The 13,976-nt window shown below is 37.2% G+C and overlaps 1 protein-coding gene and 1 pseudogene across 6 annotated transcripts in view; one reads left to right on the forward strand and one right to left on the reverse strand.

Moving 5' to 3' along the window:
- Positions 1-1,922: 1,922 nt before the first annotated feature.
- The window catches only part of SCML2 (Scm polycomb group protein like 2), a 212,883-nt gene continuing 200,829 nt past the window's right edge, over positions 1,923-13,976 (reverse strand). For 3 of the 6 annotated variants that reach the window (XM_012522124.4, XM_058292388.2, XM_023586505.2), the window contains 4 exons: positions 9,974-10,087; positions 9,099-9,353; positions 5,281-5,432; positions 1,923-3,916 (listed from right to left, as the gene is read on the reverse strand). In XM_012522124.4, coding sequence (XP_012377578.2) covers positions 3,788-3,916; positions 5,281-5,432; positions 9,099-9,353; positions 9,974-10,087 — 650 coding nt within the window. In that variant the 3' untranslated portion in view covers positions 1,923-3,787. The remainder of the gene's footprint in view (positions 3,917-5,280; positions 5,433-9,098; positions 9,354-9,973; positions 10,088-13,976) is intronic. The other 3 variants (XM_071213221.1, XM_058292390.1, XM_058292389.1) reach the window with 2 other exon arrangements.
- LOC111762277 (mitochondrial inner membrane protease ATP23 homolog pseudogene) lies at positions 12,410-13,179 on the forward strand (annotated as a pseudogene).

A 13,976-nucleotide genomic window follows, 5' to 3' on the forward strand; every position in this document is an offset into this window, starting at 1 on the left:
GGGGGCGTTTTCGGGACTTGGGAGTTGTCCTAAGTGATATTGCAGGGACGGATGCTGGACATTATATATCCTGCCATAACCCAGTGAATGTACTGGGGGAGAGTGTAAACTACAATGTAAACTATAATCCATGCAGTGCAGCAGTGCTCCAAACTGTATTCACCAAATGCAATGCATATGTCACAATGATGAAAGAGGTTGTTGATGTGGGAGGAGTGGGGGTGGGGTGGGGTATAGGGTATGTGGGAACCTCTAATATTTTTTTTTCTCTCCTCTTTCCCCACACCCCCTGCCCCCCGTTGTCTGCTGTGTCCATTTGCTGTGTGTTCTTCTGTGTCCGCCTGTATTCTTGTCAGTGGCACCGGGAATCTCTTTTTTAAAAATATTTTTCTCCCCCCACCCCAGTTGTCTGCTTTGTGTCCACTCGCTGTGTGTTCTTCTGTGACCGCTTTTATCCTTATCAGCGGCACCAGAAATCTGTGTTTTTTGTTTCGTCATCTTGTTGTGTTAGCTCTTCATGTGTGCGGCTCCATTCTTGGGCAGTCTGTACTTTCTTTCATGCTGGGCAGCTGTCCTTACAGGGCGCACTCCTTGTGCGTGGGGCTCCCCTACGTGAGGGACACCCCTGTGTGGCATGGCACTCCTTACAGGCATTAGCACTGCACGTGGGCCAGCTCACCACATGGGTCAGGAGGCCCTGGGTTTGAACCCTGGACCTCCCATGTGGTAGGTGGACGCTCTATCCGTTGAGCCAAATCCACTTCCCATTATATTTTTTAATGCAACATTTTTTGGGATCTATGTACCTTATTAATAAAAATAAAAACAAAAATAAAAAAGACCCTCCCAGATCCCTTTCTATACTTACCTCTTCTTTAGGCTTATTTGTATCCTTTTATTAGAATAAAATTATAATCCGAAGTATAATGCTTTCAGTGACTTCTTTGAACCATTTTAGCATTCAAACCTGAGGGGGTGGGGACCCCTGAATTTGTAGCCAGGTGGTCAGAATTGCAGATGGTCTGGACCCCCTGAACTTGTGACTGGTACCTGAAAGGCAGAGGATTGCCCTTAAGTTGGGTCTGGCCTAATTCCGGGTAGCTGCTTCAAAATTGAATAGTTACTGCAGTATTTGCAGTAGGTGTGAGAAGCTTCTGGAAGCAAGGGTGAGTGGGTGAGGATGTCACCTCCAGCCAAAGACCATCAAGAACACATTAGTTGAATAAGGTGGGTTTATTCATTGTAGAGAACACAAATCATGGGTAACGTGGGGTCTTTAAGAGGGAGTAAGAAAGAGCTTATAGGTTGGTTGGGTGACTTGCGGAAGTGTTCAAGGAAGCAGGGTTCTGCTTTGAATTGGGTGTTCCCAGGAAGGGAGGGTTATTCTGTAATTAAATGTTAAGCCATTGGTGTATAGGCTTCAAGGCAATGAGCATCCGCTTCCGGGTGGGGATGGGGCTCAGCATTTCCTGGGAATCATGAGGCTCTAGAAAGCAGTAGGCTGTGCTGCTCAGCTTGGGGAGAGAGGAGCATATGATCACAAGGCCTGAAATTAACATCCCATAGAGTGCTTCAAGGCAAGGAGGCACCCAGAGTGCCTTCTCTGGTTCCACTGCAGACTCATCCTCCTCTGTATCTGACATTAAATGTGGAGTTCCTCAGGGATCAGTCCTAGAACTACTTTCCACTCCCTGCTCGACTTTCTTCAAAAACCATCTCATCCATGGACTCAGATTCAATTTCCACTTGTATGCGAATGACTCCTAAACTTAGAACTCTTACTGTTTTCATCCTCTGAGATCCAGATATATATTGAAAGGACCACTTTTGAAAGTTCTCAAAATTACCTCAAATGCAACATATCCAAACAAAACTCCTATCAGAACCCTCCCTCGTCCCCCCAATCAAATATGAGGCTTCGGTGGTGTTGCAGTTATTTAACTTTATTAAAATTTAAAATCTGAAAATTGCAAAACATATTATTTATACAAACACCTGAGGAATGTTCAACTGGAAACAGCATCTTCACACAATTTGAGAAAAAAAAAACAAGTTTAAGTTAGAATCTTATAAAACATAAGGAATAACATAAAGGAAACCACCTTTTAAACCATATATTCCTAGTAAAGAGTTGCATTTGTACATAAAGTATATCTGGTGTTCTAAAAAGAAAATGTACATTCTTGTCCCTGGTGTACATTTTATTGGCATTTACAACAAATGGCTAATACTATTAGCACTGGTTCTCATAGCTTATAAACATTACACCAAACATTATACAAAGTAATAACAATAAACATATAGCACCGTTTCCCCTTGCAAGGTCTAACTTTGAAAATAAAGCCCAAAATGACAAGTCAGATCTAATGAATTTCCAAAATTTAGCAGAATAAATGGCTCAGAACTAAGCATATTACCTAGAAACATTGCATAGGACAGAGAACCTCCCTGTGTGGAAACCAATCTATCGATTGTTTCTTATCCCCTGAAGAGTAAGCTGAGAGGTACTAATGATAGTAAATGATGCACATATTTTTTTTAAGAGAATAAAAACATCTAACTATATACATAGTTCATCAATACCTCTGTGGCAGTGCAAAGTGCCATTTTAAATTCAAAAAGAAGAGATTTACTTGTGTGTATACCTACAGGTATAGAATAAAATATAAATATGGTATAATATCCATAAGAGGAATAAACACATACAATAAAATATATATCTTTAAAAAATTTGGACATAGGTATTTTAACACAGAGATGTGAGTAATGAACGCCTAACTAAATGTCCATTCATAGCCAAGATACGGAAAGTTGAAAAGTAATACGTATTTCATTGAAAAAATTTAACCTGACTCCATCCAAAACACCTTTGTATAGTTTAAATATCTCCTGCATAAAATGACCGCTTTATCTATCCTATAATTTATCAAAAAACTGATAAGAACACTTAATGAAAGCTTATAATCTTGTTTTTTCCTTAACTATGACCAAACACAATGTATAGAGAAATAACAACAGAAAGGAAAATAATTTATATGGCTATTTTCCCTTTCTGAAAACTGGTAGAACATGAACAGAACATTGCAGTACCGGACAGATAAAATATTTGAGAGAAAGATGATATCTGGAGTTATATCTTTAAATTCTGTTCTATGAACAAATTCTCATGGATTTAATTATACAGGTTTTCAATCCCTGATACTTTCCCCTTTGGGATTTAGCTGTTTGTTTTGGTTTTACATATAATGCTAAACCAGAATCAGAGATTTTTCTCTATTTCTTGCATCAAGTATACTTGTAAACTCTACAATTAAAAATATACAATGCTAACTGTATGAACTGCTAGTTTGAATATGTTAACTCTAACACATTATATAGTTTTTAAAGCAGAAGACTAGATTTTAACATAGTTCTTATAAACTCTACAATTAAAAATATACAATGCTAACTGTATGAATTGCTAGTTTGAATATGTTAACTCTAACACATTAAATAGTTTTTAAAGCAGAAGACTAGATTTTAACATAGTTCTTGTAAACTCTACAATTAAAAATATACAATGCTAACTATGAATTGCTAGTTTGAATATGTTAACTCTAACACATTAAATAGTTTTTAAAGCAGAAGACTAGATTTTAACATAGTTCTGCAATTCTGGATGCAACATTTCTAGAGTAACTTTCTACAAAACAAAAACTGCTAAGGGCAGAAAAATACTTTTAAATTTAAAAGTTATTAGTACACCTGAGAATTATGTCCAATCTAAACCGATGCAAACATTTTTTTTTTAATTGTATTTTCCTTCTTTAAGTTTTTCAATGTAGTGACATAGCTTTAATGCTGGCCCCAACTTAAGGCCCATATATCTCATCATCATATCGCTCTTCAGTAGTAGGAGAGCCTTCCCATCAATTTCCTACAGAAATAAGGAAATTATAATAATTAATAGTGCTTTCATATTGCCAAAAGTTATTTCTTTATACATAAGAGCATGTAAAACTAGAGCAGCTGTAACATTTCAATGTATATTCTCTGAATATGCATATTATAAAAACTATTAAATATATAATTTGTAAACCCACTTCTCTAATAATAATAAAATAATAATTTGTACAGTGAAGCATCATTTGATAGTTTGTAAATTCACTTCAAATTTTAAGAAAAAGGAAATTTAACCTAGTATCTTTGGAAAATTTCCTTAGTATCAAATTATATGATTTTAAATACTGTGCCTTAAATAAAATAGTACATATCTATGGCAAAAGGAGTAAAAAACTATGAATGATAGAAATGAATTTCAGAAATTAATAAAGCTTTCTTAGAAGGTCTGGGAATATGAGTATATCAACATCAATGCAAACTGTAAATAGTGCTGCCATACAGTGCTGTCCTTAGGTTGAAAACAGTCAGTGAGTTGTCTGAAGCTAATCAAATGCTAAAACTGTTTTTCTTACCATATTGAAAAGGGTATATATTTGGTCTCTAAATTTGATTTGTTAGAAAACATTATAAAATAATACTTATTAGTCACAAGGCATTCTTTTAAAATTTCTTATTATCTTAAAAAAAAAATTAACCAGTTTATGTCACTAAAGCATATTATTTGGTATTCATGGGTTCTGGTTTAAAAATAAAATTACACAGTCTTACATTGCTGACTGTAAAGATCTGAAATCACTTAAAGTTTTTACCTTTGTCTTTATACAAACCTCCTATACTTTTTCTACTAAGAAAAACTAAGAAATTAGAACTTACACAATTTGAGCTCAAAAAGTTACTTGGTAAAATGGACTGGTGACGACATGGAGGCATCAGCACCACGAATCATCAGTAACCATGTAAGGTTAACAGAACTGAGCCAAATGGAATGAATTAGTGGATTCAGTGGGTACTATAACAAGGAGGACTCACTGTTAGAGCCTGTGGTCACCCCCTCCTGGCTAATGGTAGTGGGGCAGACCAAGAAGCACCGAGTGGGGGAGTGGGGTGTGTGTCCTTGTATCTGTCACCACAAAGGGGAGGAACACCTGAGGGTGGGAATGATGAATCATCTTGAGAGCCCTGAGGACATTTAGTACATTAGGCACTTGGGTACCCATTTAAAGAACAGACCCACCATTTCAGGATCTAACTTTAGGAGAAATAACCTTTTCAACAGATGGAAAAATCAGTTGCTAAATTCCCCCACCATCCACACTCATCAGTATCCAACTGAAGGGCCTGCAGAGAGGTCATTCAAAGGCATTACAGCAGGAAAACCCCCACAAAAAGCTACATTACATGTTGCCTGAAGAGGTCAGCAACGGAGGCTGATGTTTGAGGATCTGTGTGTTTCATAAACTGTATCACTTCATCCACAGACCAGCTTGAAGGGTCCTTAGAGAAGCCTTGTCTCAGGGCACTGGGGACAGGTGCAGCTGTGTAAATTGTAGCTTCAACGGGGGGGAGGGGAAAAAAACAAATCATACTTGACCTGATCATGATCCTGAAAGAAGAGATGTTAGGTAAAGAGTAACGGTCTCATTCTCGGAAACTTCAGTTAAGTAACCCCAGCGAGGACCCAAAACTCCAAGGGTAAAAACTACAGAAAGCCTTTATAAAGATGACCTGAAAGAGGCTACCCAAGAGCTTCCCATCTGACCTCCCCCAAAACAAAACAACTAGCCTCAAAAGTGATCTTAAAGCCTCAAAGATCGTAAAAAACAAACTGAGCAATCCAAGACCTGTTGGGCCACAGGCAAATACAGCAAAAGGTCTGTTACTTGGGTTATATTAGGTTCGTGTAACTTAACCTAATACTCTTACTTCAAGTACTTCAATGAACTTCTCTCCATCTCATTCTCTCTGCCTAGATTAGGTTTATTCTCATAACCAAACACAAGAGAATTTCCTCAATTTACAGTTTTATAATTGCTTATATTTGTTTACTTTAATCAATAATTTTCAACTACCCCATTATCTTTAAGAACCTAATTAGTTCTTTTATGAATATCTACCATGTATTGAATATGGATATTTTTAGCATCACTTTACTCTTTAAATTCCTGTATCATAATTTTGGAGAAAACAAGATTATTTTCTGCTTAGCTAGTGTCATAAGTAACTTTAACATTATACTTAATACTTCTCTCAAAGTTTAATTGTATAGTAATAGATATTTTGGTTGAAAGTTTACAATTGGTGAACTAATATGTTTAAAAAAGAAATAACAGAGACAAACAATTTAAGTGTTCACACCTTAGAAAGTTTTAGCTGTGCCATTCACTAATTTGTGCTGAAATTTCTGTGTCCTGAAGGAGAACATTCAAGTCCCTAAAGTTAGTGTATGAAAATGGAAGTGGGTTTTTGTAATTAGCTAGGAAGATTTGTTTCTCTAACCAAGGACCGTTAACACAAATTTGGTCCATTTTTGTGTGAGTTAGCCAAAGATTTACCCTTTTTCCCTATCATCTGATCTCTGGCGATTTCAGGAGCATTTTGAGTATTTACCCAGGGGAAGGGTAGAGAAAAACAGAAGATTAAAAAAACAACAACACAGGAGGCGGCTGTGGCTCAATCAGTTGGGATCCCGTCTACCACTTGGGGGGCTCTGGGTTCACATCCCAGGGCCTCCTTGTGAAGGCAAAGGCTGGCCCGTGCGCCATGGAGAGCTGACGGCTCTGCTGGCGCAGAAAGATGACTCAACAAAAGGGAGACAAGCAGATACAGAAAGGAAAAAAAAATGCACAGCGAATGGACACAGAGAAGAGACAGCAAAAGAAAAGGAACAAGTCACGGGGGGGGGGGGTAAATAAATAAATATTGAAAAAAAACACAAAAAGCAAAAAACAACAACAACTTGATAATGCTTAATTTTTTCTATGTAGCTCTAAATTTTATTTCTTTTCTACATCACATCCTTGTTGCAAAATAAAAAATACTAAAATATAACCTTCCCTCCATTTGTCAGAGATCAAAGTGGTCTATCGTATCTATTAAGAAATTTTGCTTGGGTATCAACCCAAATAAAAATGAAGTTGGTACCTAAGGCATTGTGATGATTTAGACAGAAAAGCCATCTCCTCTAAGAACACAGATTCTATTTAATATTTAAAAATTATTGGCAAGACTAATCATACCTCTAAATTAACTTATATTTTTGTAGAATTTCTGGTTTCTATCAAGGTATAGTTATGCCTTGAATATATGTATCTTGTTTTACTGGTTACTACAGAGAAATTACTTTGTAAAGATAGGATTTCTGGTATAAAGCTATAATTTTATATTTTAAAAAGCAACTATAAGATCTTCTATTTTTGCTATATTATGGAAAGATAGTTTAATTGGGCCCATATCTTCAAAACAATCAGAGAAGTTTGCAAAGATTATATTAATGTTATTCAACTAACTACAAGAAACAAATTCATCACGTGAAAAGTCATCATAGTCCACTCATGCTTTTCTCCTGAATGGTTTTGTATTATATACACTGGGATGTCAACAAATATTTCTAAAATAAGTAAAATAAAAGTGATTTGATCTTACCCCCAATGATGTTACCGGATTTCTTTCCTACAATAAAGGTCAACATTTTTTTCATTCAGATTATGGGAGAGAGCAAGAGGTTTTGGGAGAAGAGGTGTGAACATCACCAACTATCACGGACTCAGCTTTAAGCCACAGTTCCAACATCACAAAGAAAACAATAGTAATGATACCTCCAGACAGTTTCCAAGTGAAATGCTTACCTACTCCTTGAGGATTCAGGCAGCACAGCAGTAAAGGGTATGGCTCTGGAGCCAGACTACCTGAATTCAAGGACTGGCCCAGCCACCTACTAGCTAGTGGACCTTGGCCAAATGACTTCTCAGGTTTCTCACCTGAAAATGTTTACCAGCACCTACATCTCAAGGAATTGTTATAAAGATGTAACGTGTGAGACCATAAAAAATACTATGTTTCTGGTACATAATGGACATAGTGATGATGATTGCTATTATTATTAAGTAAATTACTTGTGAGCAATGTTATTACTAATAGTCATTTTACTCCTAAGAAGACCAGAAGAGAACGTTCTGAAGCCTAAATACAGGCTACTTTGACCTGGTAGTATTAGGCATAGATCTGAAGTGAGCTATTCAGCAACAGAAGTAACCTTTTAGAGCCTTTAACTGAAAAGACCTGTTATCAGAAGCTTGTATTTGGTGAAAATATTTAAAATTTGAGGTATATTACTCCTTTATGGAATAAATATCTATCTTTAGAATCTCTGCTAACAATGTCACTTTAGAAGCAGAGGAAAGTTCCATGGGGTGGGGAAGGGAGAGTGATAACATTAAACATGTCACAGTATGTGTACAGTGTGGTTGCCCATAGATAATATCCATGATGAAAGGCAAGGGGGTCACCTGGTTCCACTTCCTTCACCCTTCAACCGTGCCTCGATGCCCATATGGAGAAAAAGGACAAAACACCCACATCCCCTTCACCACGCCCCTAATCCTAAGAAGGGCATAGGGTAATAGTCATCTTTGCATAAGAAAGATTGTTCTGGCTCCTGCCAAATGGCAACCAGATGCTGCCCTGTTTACAAACGTCGGGTCTTCCCAGTGGGTCTAAGGGAATGGGTATGTGGAGAAGGGGGAAATGGTGGTGGCTGCAGCAACAAGATACCAGGACCTAGAACCAGAGCCATAGGCAGGCCGAGGCCAGGAAAGGTCTCAAGAGAGACAACAAAGAGAGTACACCGGAAAGAAAGAAAGAAAGAAAGGGAATGTATCTTTCCATGCCTCAAAGTCACAGGAGCTTTCTGAGTCCAGACAGCAGTATCCATGAAAATGATAAATTACAACTGACCAAAAACCACTACTCTGAGAAGTCTCTATCAGAGATGTGATCAGTGATCCAGATCCCCAAAGACAGATTTAAAAAGAGATAGATCTGCAGATGTCATGAGCATCAGAACATCTGTAATCACTTGGTGTAATTACAGGAGAACTCTGCCTCCCCAATTTTGGTACTTTCCCCAATGTGATCCATTCTGAGGGGATGCTGTTGGGTACAGAAACCTTAAAGGTAAAGACAATCACAATGGTTGAGAATCACTGCTTTTGATATACCTTCACTTTTCCTTGGCATCTGGAGCTTAACTTCATGGAGACTACTCTTGGTAGATGATTTGTTCCCAACTAGTGGTGAACTTGAGGTGCCTGGCACAGGCTGAGAAGAATTCCTGGAGTTTGAGGTATGAGGGTTTACAAGATTTCTACAGGCAGGATTCAAAGGTTTTGCTGAACTTAGTAGCAAGTTCTTGGATTCTTCAGGAAGATTTTCCTCTTTGGGCATGCCATTTTCCTCAGGAGACAATAGTTCTTCTACAGGAAAAAAAGACTTACAGCTCAAATACAATGGTTCACTTAACTCACACTATACTGAACCAAAATCTGCTAAAACCTTTAAAATGAAATACACATCACCCTTTCCTTGGCATTTATACTAATGGACACTGTCATGAAGTCCAAACTGATTCTAAGATGTCACTGTATTTCTCATGGTAATTGCCTATTATGAGTCTTGCCACCAAGACTGTGAATACCTCACTAAAGCATTCATATTTAAGAATTCAGTTCTTTCCAACTACTCATTATATTATGATCATCGAGTTGATTTCTAACCTTTGCTTACTACTTACTTCGGCAATTTAACTTTCACTGGATAGAGGTGATAGGCTTTTTTATTCTTCTGTCAGCTTTTAGCAATGCAAAGCTGAAGGGAAAATGTTATACTCATTTTTTTTATGTCCGAGGAGAAATGACAGCTGTGTACTTCTGAAGGGAATAAAGTGCTCAACAAATCTACCAAAGTGGCCTAAGTGCCAAAATGATTTGGGCAAATGCATCCCTCTTCCCCCCAGTATCACTGCCCCAAGAGCATATGAAGGTGGTGGTAGAGGGACATTTCCTCCCAATCATTGGGACATATAAATGCTATTTACCTTTAGAGGCATGTACTTTTGTTTTGGGGAACTTAGGAGAGAGAGGAGCAACATAAGGTAGAGGTTGCTGAGGAGATCGTTTGGTGCTTTTCTTTCCTGATATGTCTTCTTTTGCTATTTTAAAAAAATAAAGGTGTCTGTTATAACTAATCAATGCACTCAAGTATTTTCATGTCATCAGCATAAAACACCTATTAACAATTTACATTAACAATTTGTCAATTATTTGATTGCTATGAATAACATGTCTTTAATCCTATTACATATTTTGGTAACATCATATTCAAGAATTAGAAGCATTTCCAGAAGGAATATGTCCAGGCTTCATTTATTCTGGGGTCATCACATCTCTCTAAATACCTCAGGAGGCAGTGAAGCAACCCATTATAATGTGTCTAAAAAGGCATGGGAAAACTGCTCCCATGAGCAAGAGAAGTTGAAAGTTAAGAGAAGTTAAGAAGATATGATACAATGGACACCCTATTCTGTAGGTAACCATCTTGGCCTAGGGCTACCTTTATAACAACTCACTGCTTATTCAACCAAATGCATTTTTATCTAAAGAACCACTCTTTAAGACATGAACCTGAAAGTATAATTGATAGCTCTATGTATCTTTATGTGAGATACCTATATAATTATACTTTTACTTTCTTTATATGAGAGACCTAGAGTTATCAATTATACTCTAAGTACCAATTGAAATCTTGCCTTAACCTCCAGTTAAAAGGGCAAATAAGATATAAGAGAAATCTTAAGTCTGTTAATAGACCTCAAGAGGGAAGAAAGCTTGCAATAAGAAAGTAGCAATGTCAAACTTCACCCAGTTCAAAAAAATTTTGGCTGGGGCCCAGGCATGCCTATCAAAAGCCATCTGATAAGCAACTCTTAGAAATCTAATTACTGATTGATTTCCAATGGGTTCAGAAGAACTCTTGCCACTTGAGTTTTATTTTTAATCATAGACTGCAAAACCAACAGGCAAATCATATTTCAGTGCATGACAAATATTTCTACAATTAATAAAGACTTAAAGAAGAAATAATTGGCTTTTTCATAGCTCACTTAATGATATAGAAAATTCTAGTATTTAAGTATAGTTTCCTATAGATATGTATTTATCTTAGAATCTTAGGAGATTAATAAAGTTCTTATCTTTTCCTTATAATATACTAATCTTTTCTTTCTGAGGTTTATGAAGCTGGTGTATGGTCTACTATCTGAGGCCGGTATAAAATAAAATATACATTTAAAAATTGTCTGACTTCTGCTTCTGGGTAGTATATAGTAAGCTGAGGCAGGAAAATGTCCCTTTGGTGATAAAATAATGGAGTAAAGATCTCTGAAAATCTGTTCCTCCATAAAAAACAATGAAAACAATGGCAAAAAAACACACAAACCTGTCAAAATAAACAATTTCAAAACTTGAGACATTAAAGGCTTGCAACAATCCAATGACTATTCAAGAACAATGTATGAATCTCAATAAGAACAATGAGCTTTATGGCATTTTAATTAACTCTAATATCACGCCCCTCTCCAAAGTTTCTTACTAGCCTTGAAAAACAAGTTTCATAATTATGATAGCTGTGAAAACCAGCAGCCTAGCAGCCACCGGAGGGGCACAATGAGTTTAGAACTCTCCAAAAGTCTTATTATCCCCAGAAAATTATCACTATTTGACCTGTCTTGCAGCTCACTGAAAAGGTCCATTCTTTATTGTCTTTATTTGAGCTGACTTAGAGCTTACTCTCTGTGAAAAGGCCTATCTCCAAAGCATTTGTCAAAAACAATGAGCAGCAATTGTTTAATGTTGTACCTGTTGGAGGCAGCATTACCAGTTGCAGCTAACAAGAGGCTGACCAAAAAATGTAAAAGGAAAATCTGGGAATGAGATCCCCATTAAGGGGTTTTAAAAAGTACTGATATATTTTTGGGAATTTAGAAAGCTATCTAGATGTATGGGGCTATGTGTAGGTAAGACCTGAGAAGGCCCTAATATTTCACCTCTGGCCGAAGCTGTGGCTCTGTACAAAGCAGAGTTGCAAACTGTTTGCTGGTGTATTGAAGGCATGCCCTAACACACACATACACACACACATATACAGAGAGCCCTTTGGCACAGACTGGGACACACCTTGGTCCAATTGTTAGCTGACCACTAATCTAACCAAAGAGCAGAGACTTCAGTGGCCACATATGATAAAGAATACAGACTTACAGAATTAGGCCAGGAAAGTCACTAAACAGGGTTTTTTAAGGAAGAGGGAGGGAATATTATTTCCAGAACTGCCACAGTATATTATTAAATGTATATTAAGAGAAGCAGCGGAGTGCGGACCGGGCGACCGGGCTCTCAGGAGGAAGGCAACCTTTCTTGGTGTCACCCAGGACAGCCTGAGGTGGGAGGACGCAGTGGAGTGGTCAGCGGGCGGCATGGTGGCAGCTCCGGAAGAGCGCGGGAGGGACCCCGCGGTGGGGGAGCAGCTGCAGGAACAACACGTCGCGTACCAGGTCCACCCCGAGCAAGTGGCCCAGGGGAAGCCCCAGCAAGGGTTCTTCTCCAGTCTCACCAACCACCAGAAGTGCCAGCTTATGCTCCAGAGGACGCTGGAGACAAATCCATATGTCAAGCTCCTACTTGATGCTATGAAGCACTCGGGTATATTTGTTTTATCCCAGAATATCAGTAATCAGGCCCATATGAACAGAGTGGTCACCCACGAGCTCATTCATGCATTTGGTCATTGTCGTGCTCATGTGGACTGGTTCACCAATGTCAGATATTTGGCGTGCTCAGAAATTCGAGCAGCTAACCTCAGCGGAGACTGCTCACTTGTAAATGAAATCCTCAGGTTACATTTTGGATTAAAACGACACCATCAGACTTGTGTGCGAGACAGAGCCATCCATTCTATCCTTGCTGTTAGGAATATCAGCAAAAAGTAGCTGAAAGGGCTGTTGATGAAGTTTTTGAATCTTGTTTCAATGACTATGAACCTTATGGAAGGATCCCACATAACAAAACTGACGCAAGATACGCTCATAGAGAATTTCAAAACCGTGATTGGTATTATTCATATATATGAAGACAATGCCATTTTATATTACAGAGCCTTAATGATCATGAAGAAATTATATTTCTCAAATGGACAGACTTATAAAATGTAAATCATCAATTAAATAAAGATAATACAAAGAAGATGCTGGTTCTAGTATATGATCAGAACAGTATCTGTGGAAAAAATGAAACTGCCTAAACTCCAAGGTAAAAGTTGTATCTTAATAGTTAACAATTTGGTAAATAAAGTAAAATAAATTACATTTTTTTATTTAAAAAAAAAGGTATATTAAAAACAAAGCATGCAAAGAAATGGGAAAGTATGGTATAAACATAGGAAGAAAAAAATTGGTCTTTAGAAACTATCCCTAAGAAAGCCCAGACACTGGAATTACTAGACAAAGACTTTAAAACAGTTAATATAAAATGTTCTAAGAACTAAAAGAAATCATGTCTAGAGAACTAAAGAAGCAGAGAATATCTCGCAAAATAGAGAATATCAATATCAGAGACAAAAATTATTTAAAAAGTAAATGAGTTGATATTCAGGAGTTAAAAATATAATAACTGTCATGAAAAATTCACTGGAGGGGCTCAAATGAAGATTTGAACTGGCAGAAGGAAGAATCAGTAAATGTAAAGAAAGGTCAATTGAGATTATTTAGTCTGAAGAATGGAAAGAAAAAAGAATGAAGAAAAATGAACAGATCTTCAAAGACCTGTATGACATCAGCAAGTAGAGCAAAATGCACATAATGGGAGACTCCCAGAAAGAAAGGACAGAAAGAATACTTGAAGAAATAATGGCAGAAGCTTCCCAAATTTGATTTAAAAAAATATTTACACATTCAAAAAGCTCAACAATCTCCAAGCAAGATAAATTCAAAGAAATCAACACCTAGGAAAGACATAAGCAAACTAGCAAAAGAGAAAGAATCTTGA

The sequence above is a fragment of the Dasypus novemcinctus genome, chromosome X (genome assembly GCF_030445035.2).
Source record: "Dasypus novemcinctus isolate mDasNov1 chromosome X, mDasNov1.1.hap2, whole genome shotgun sequence".
Lineage (NCBI taxonomy): Eukaryota > Metazoa > Chordata > Mammalia > Cingulata > Dasypodidae > Dasypus > Dasypus novemcinctus.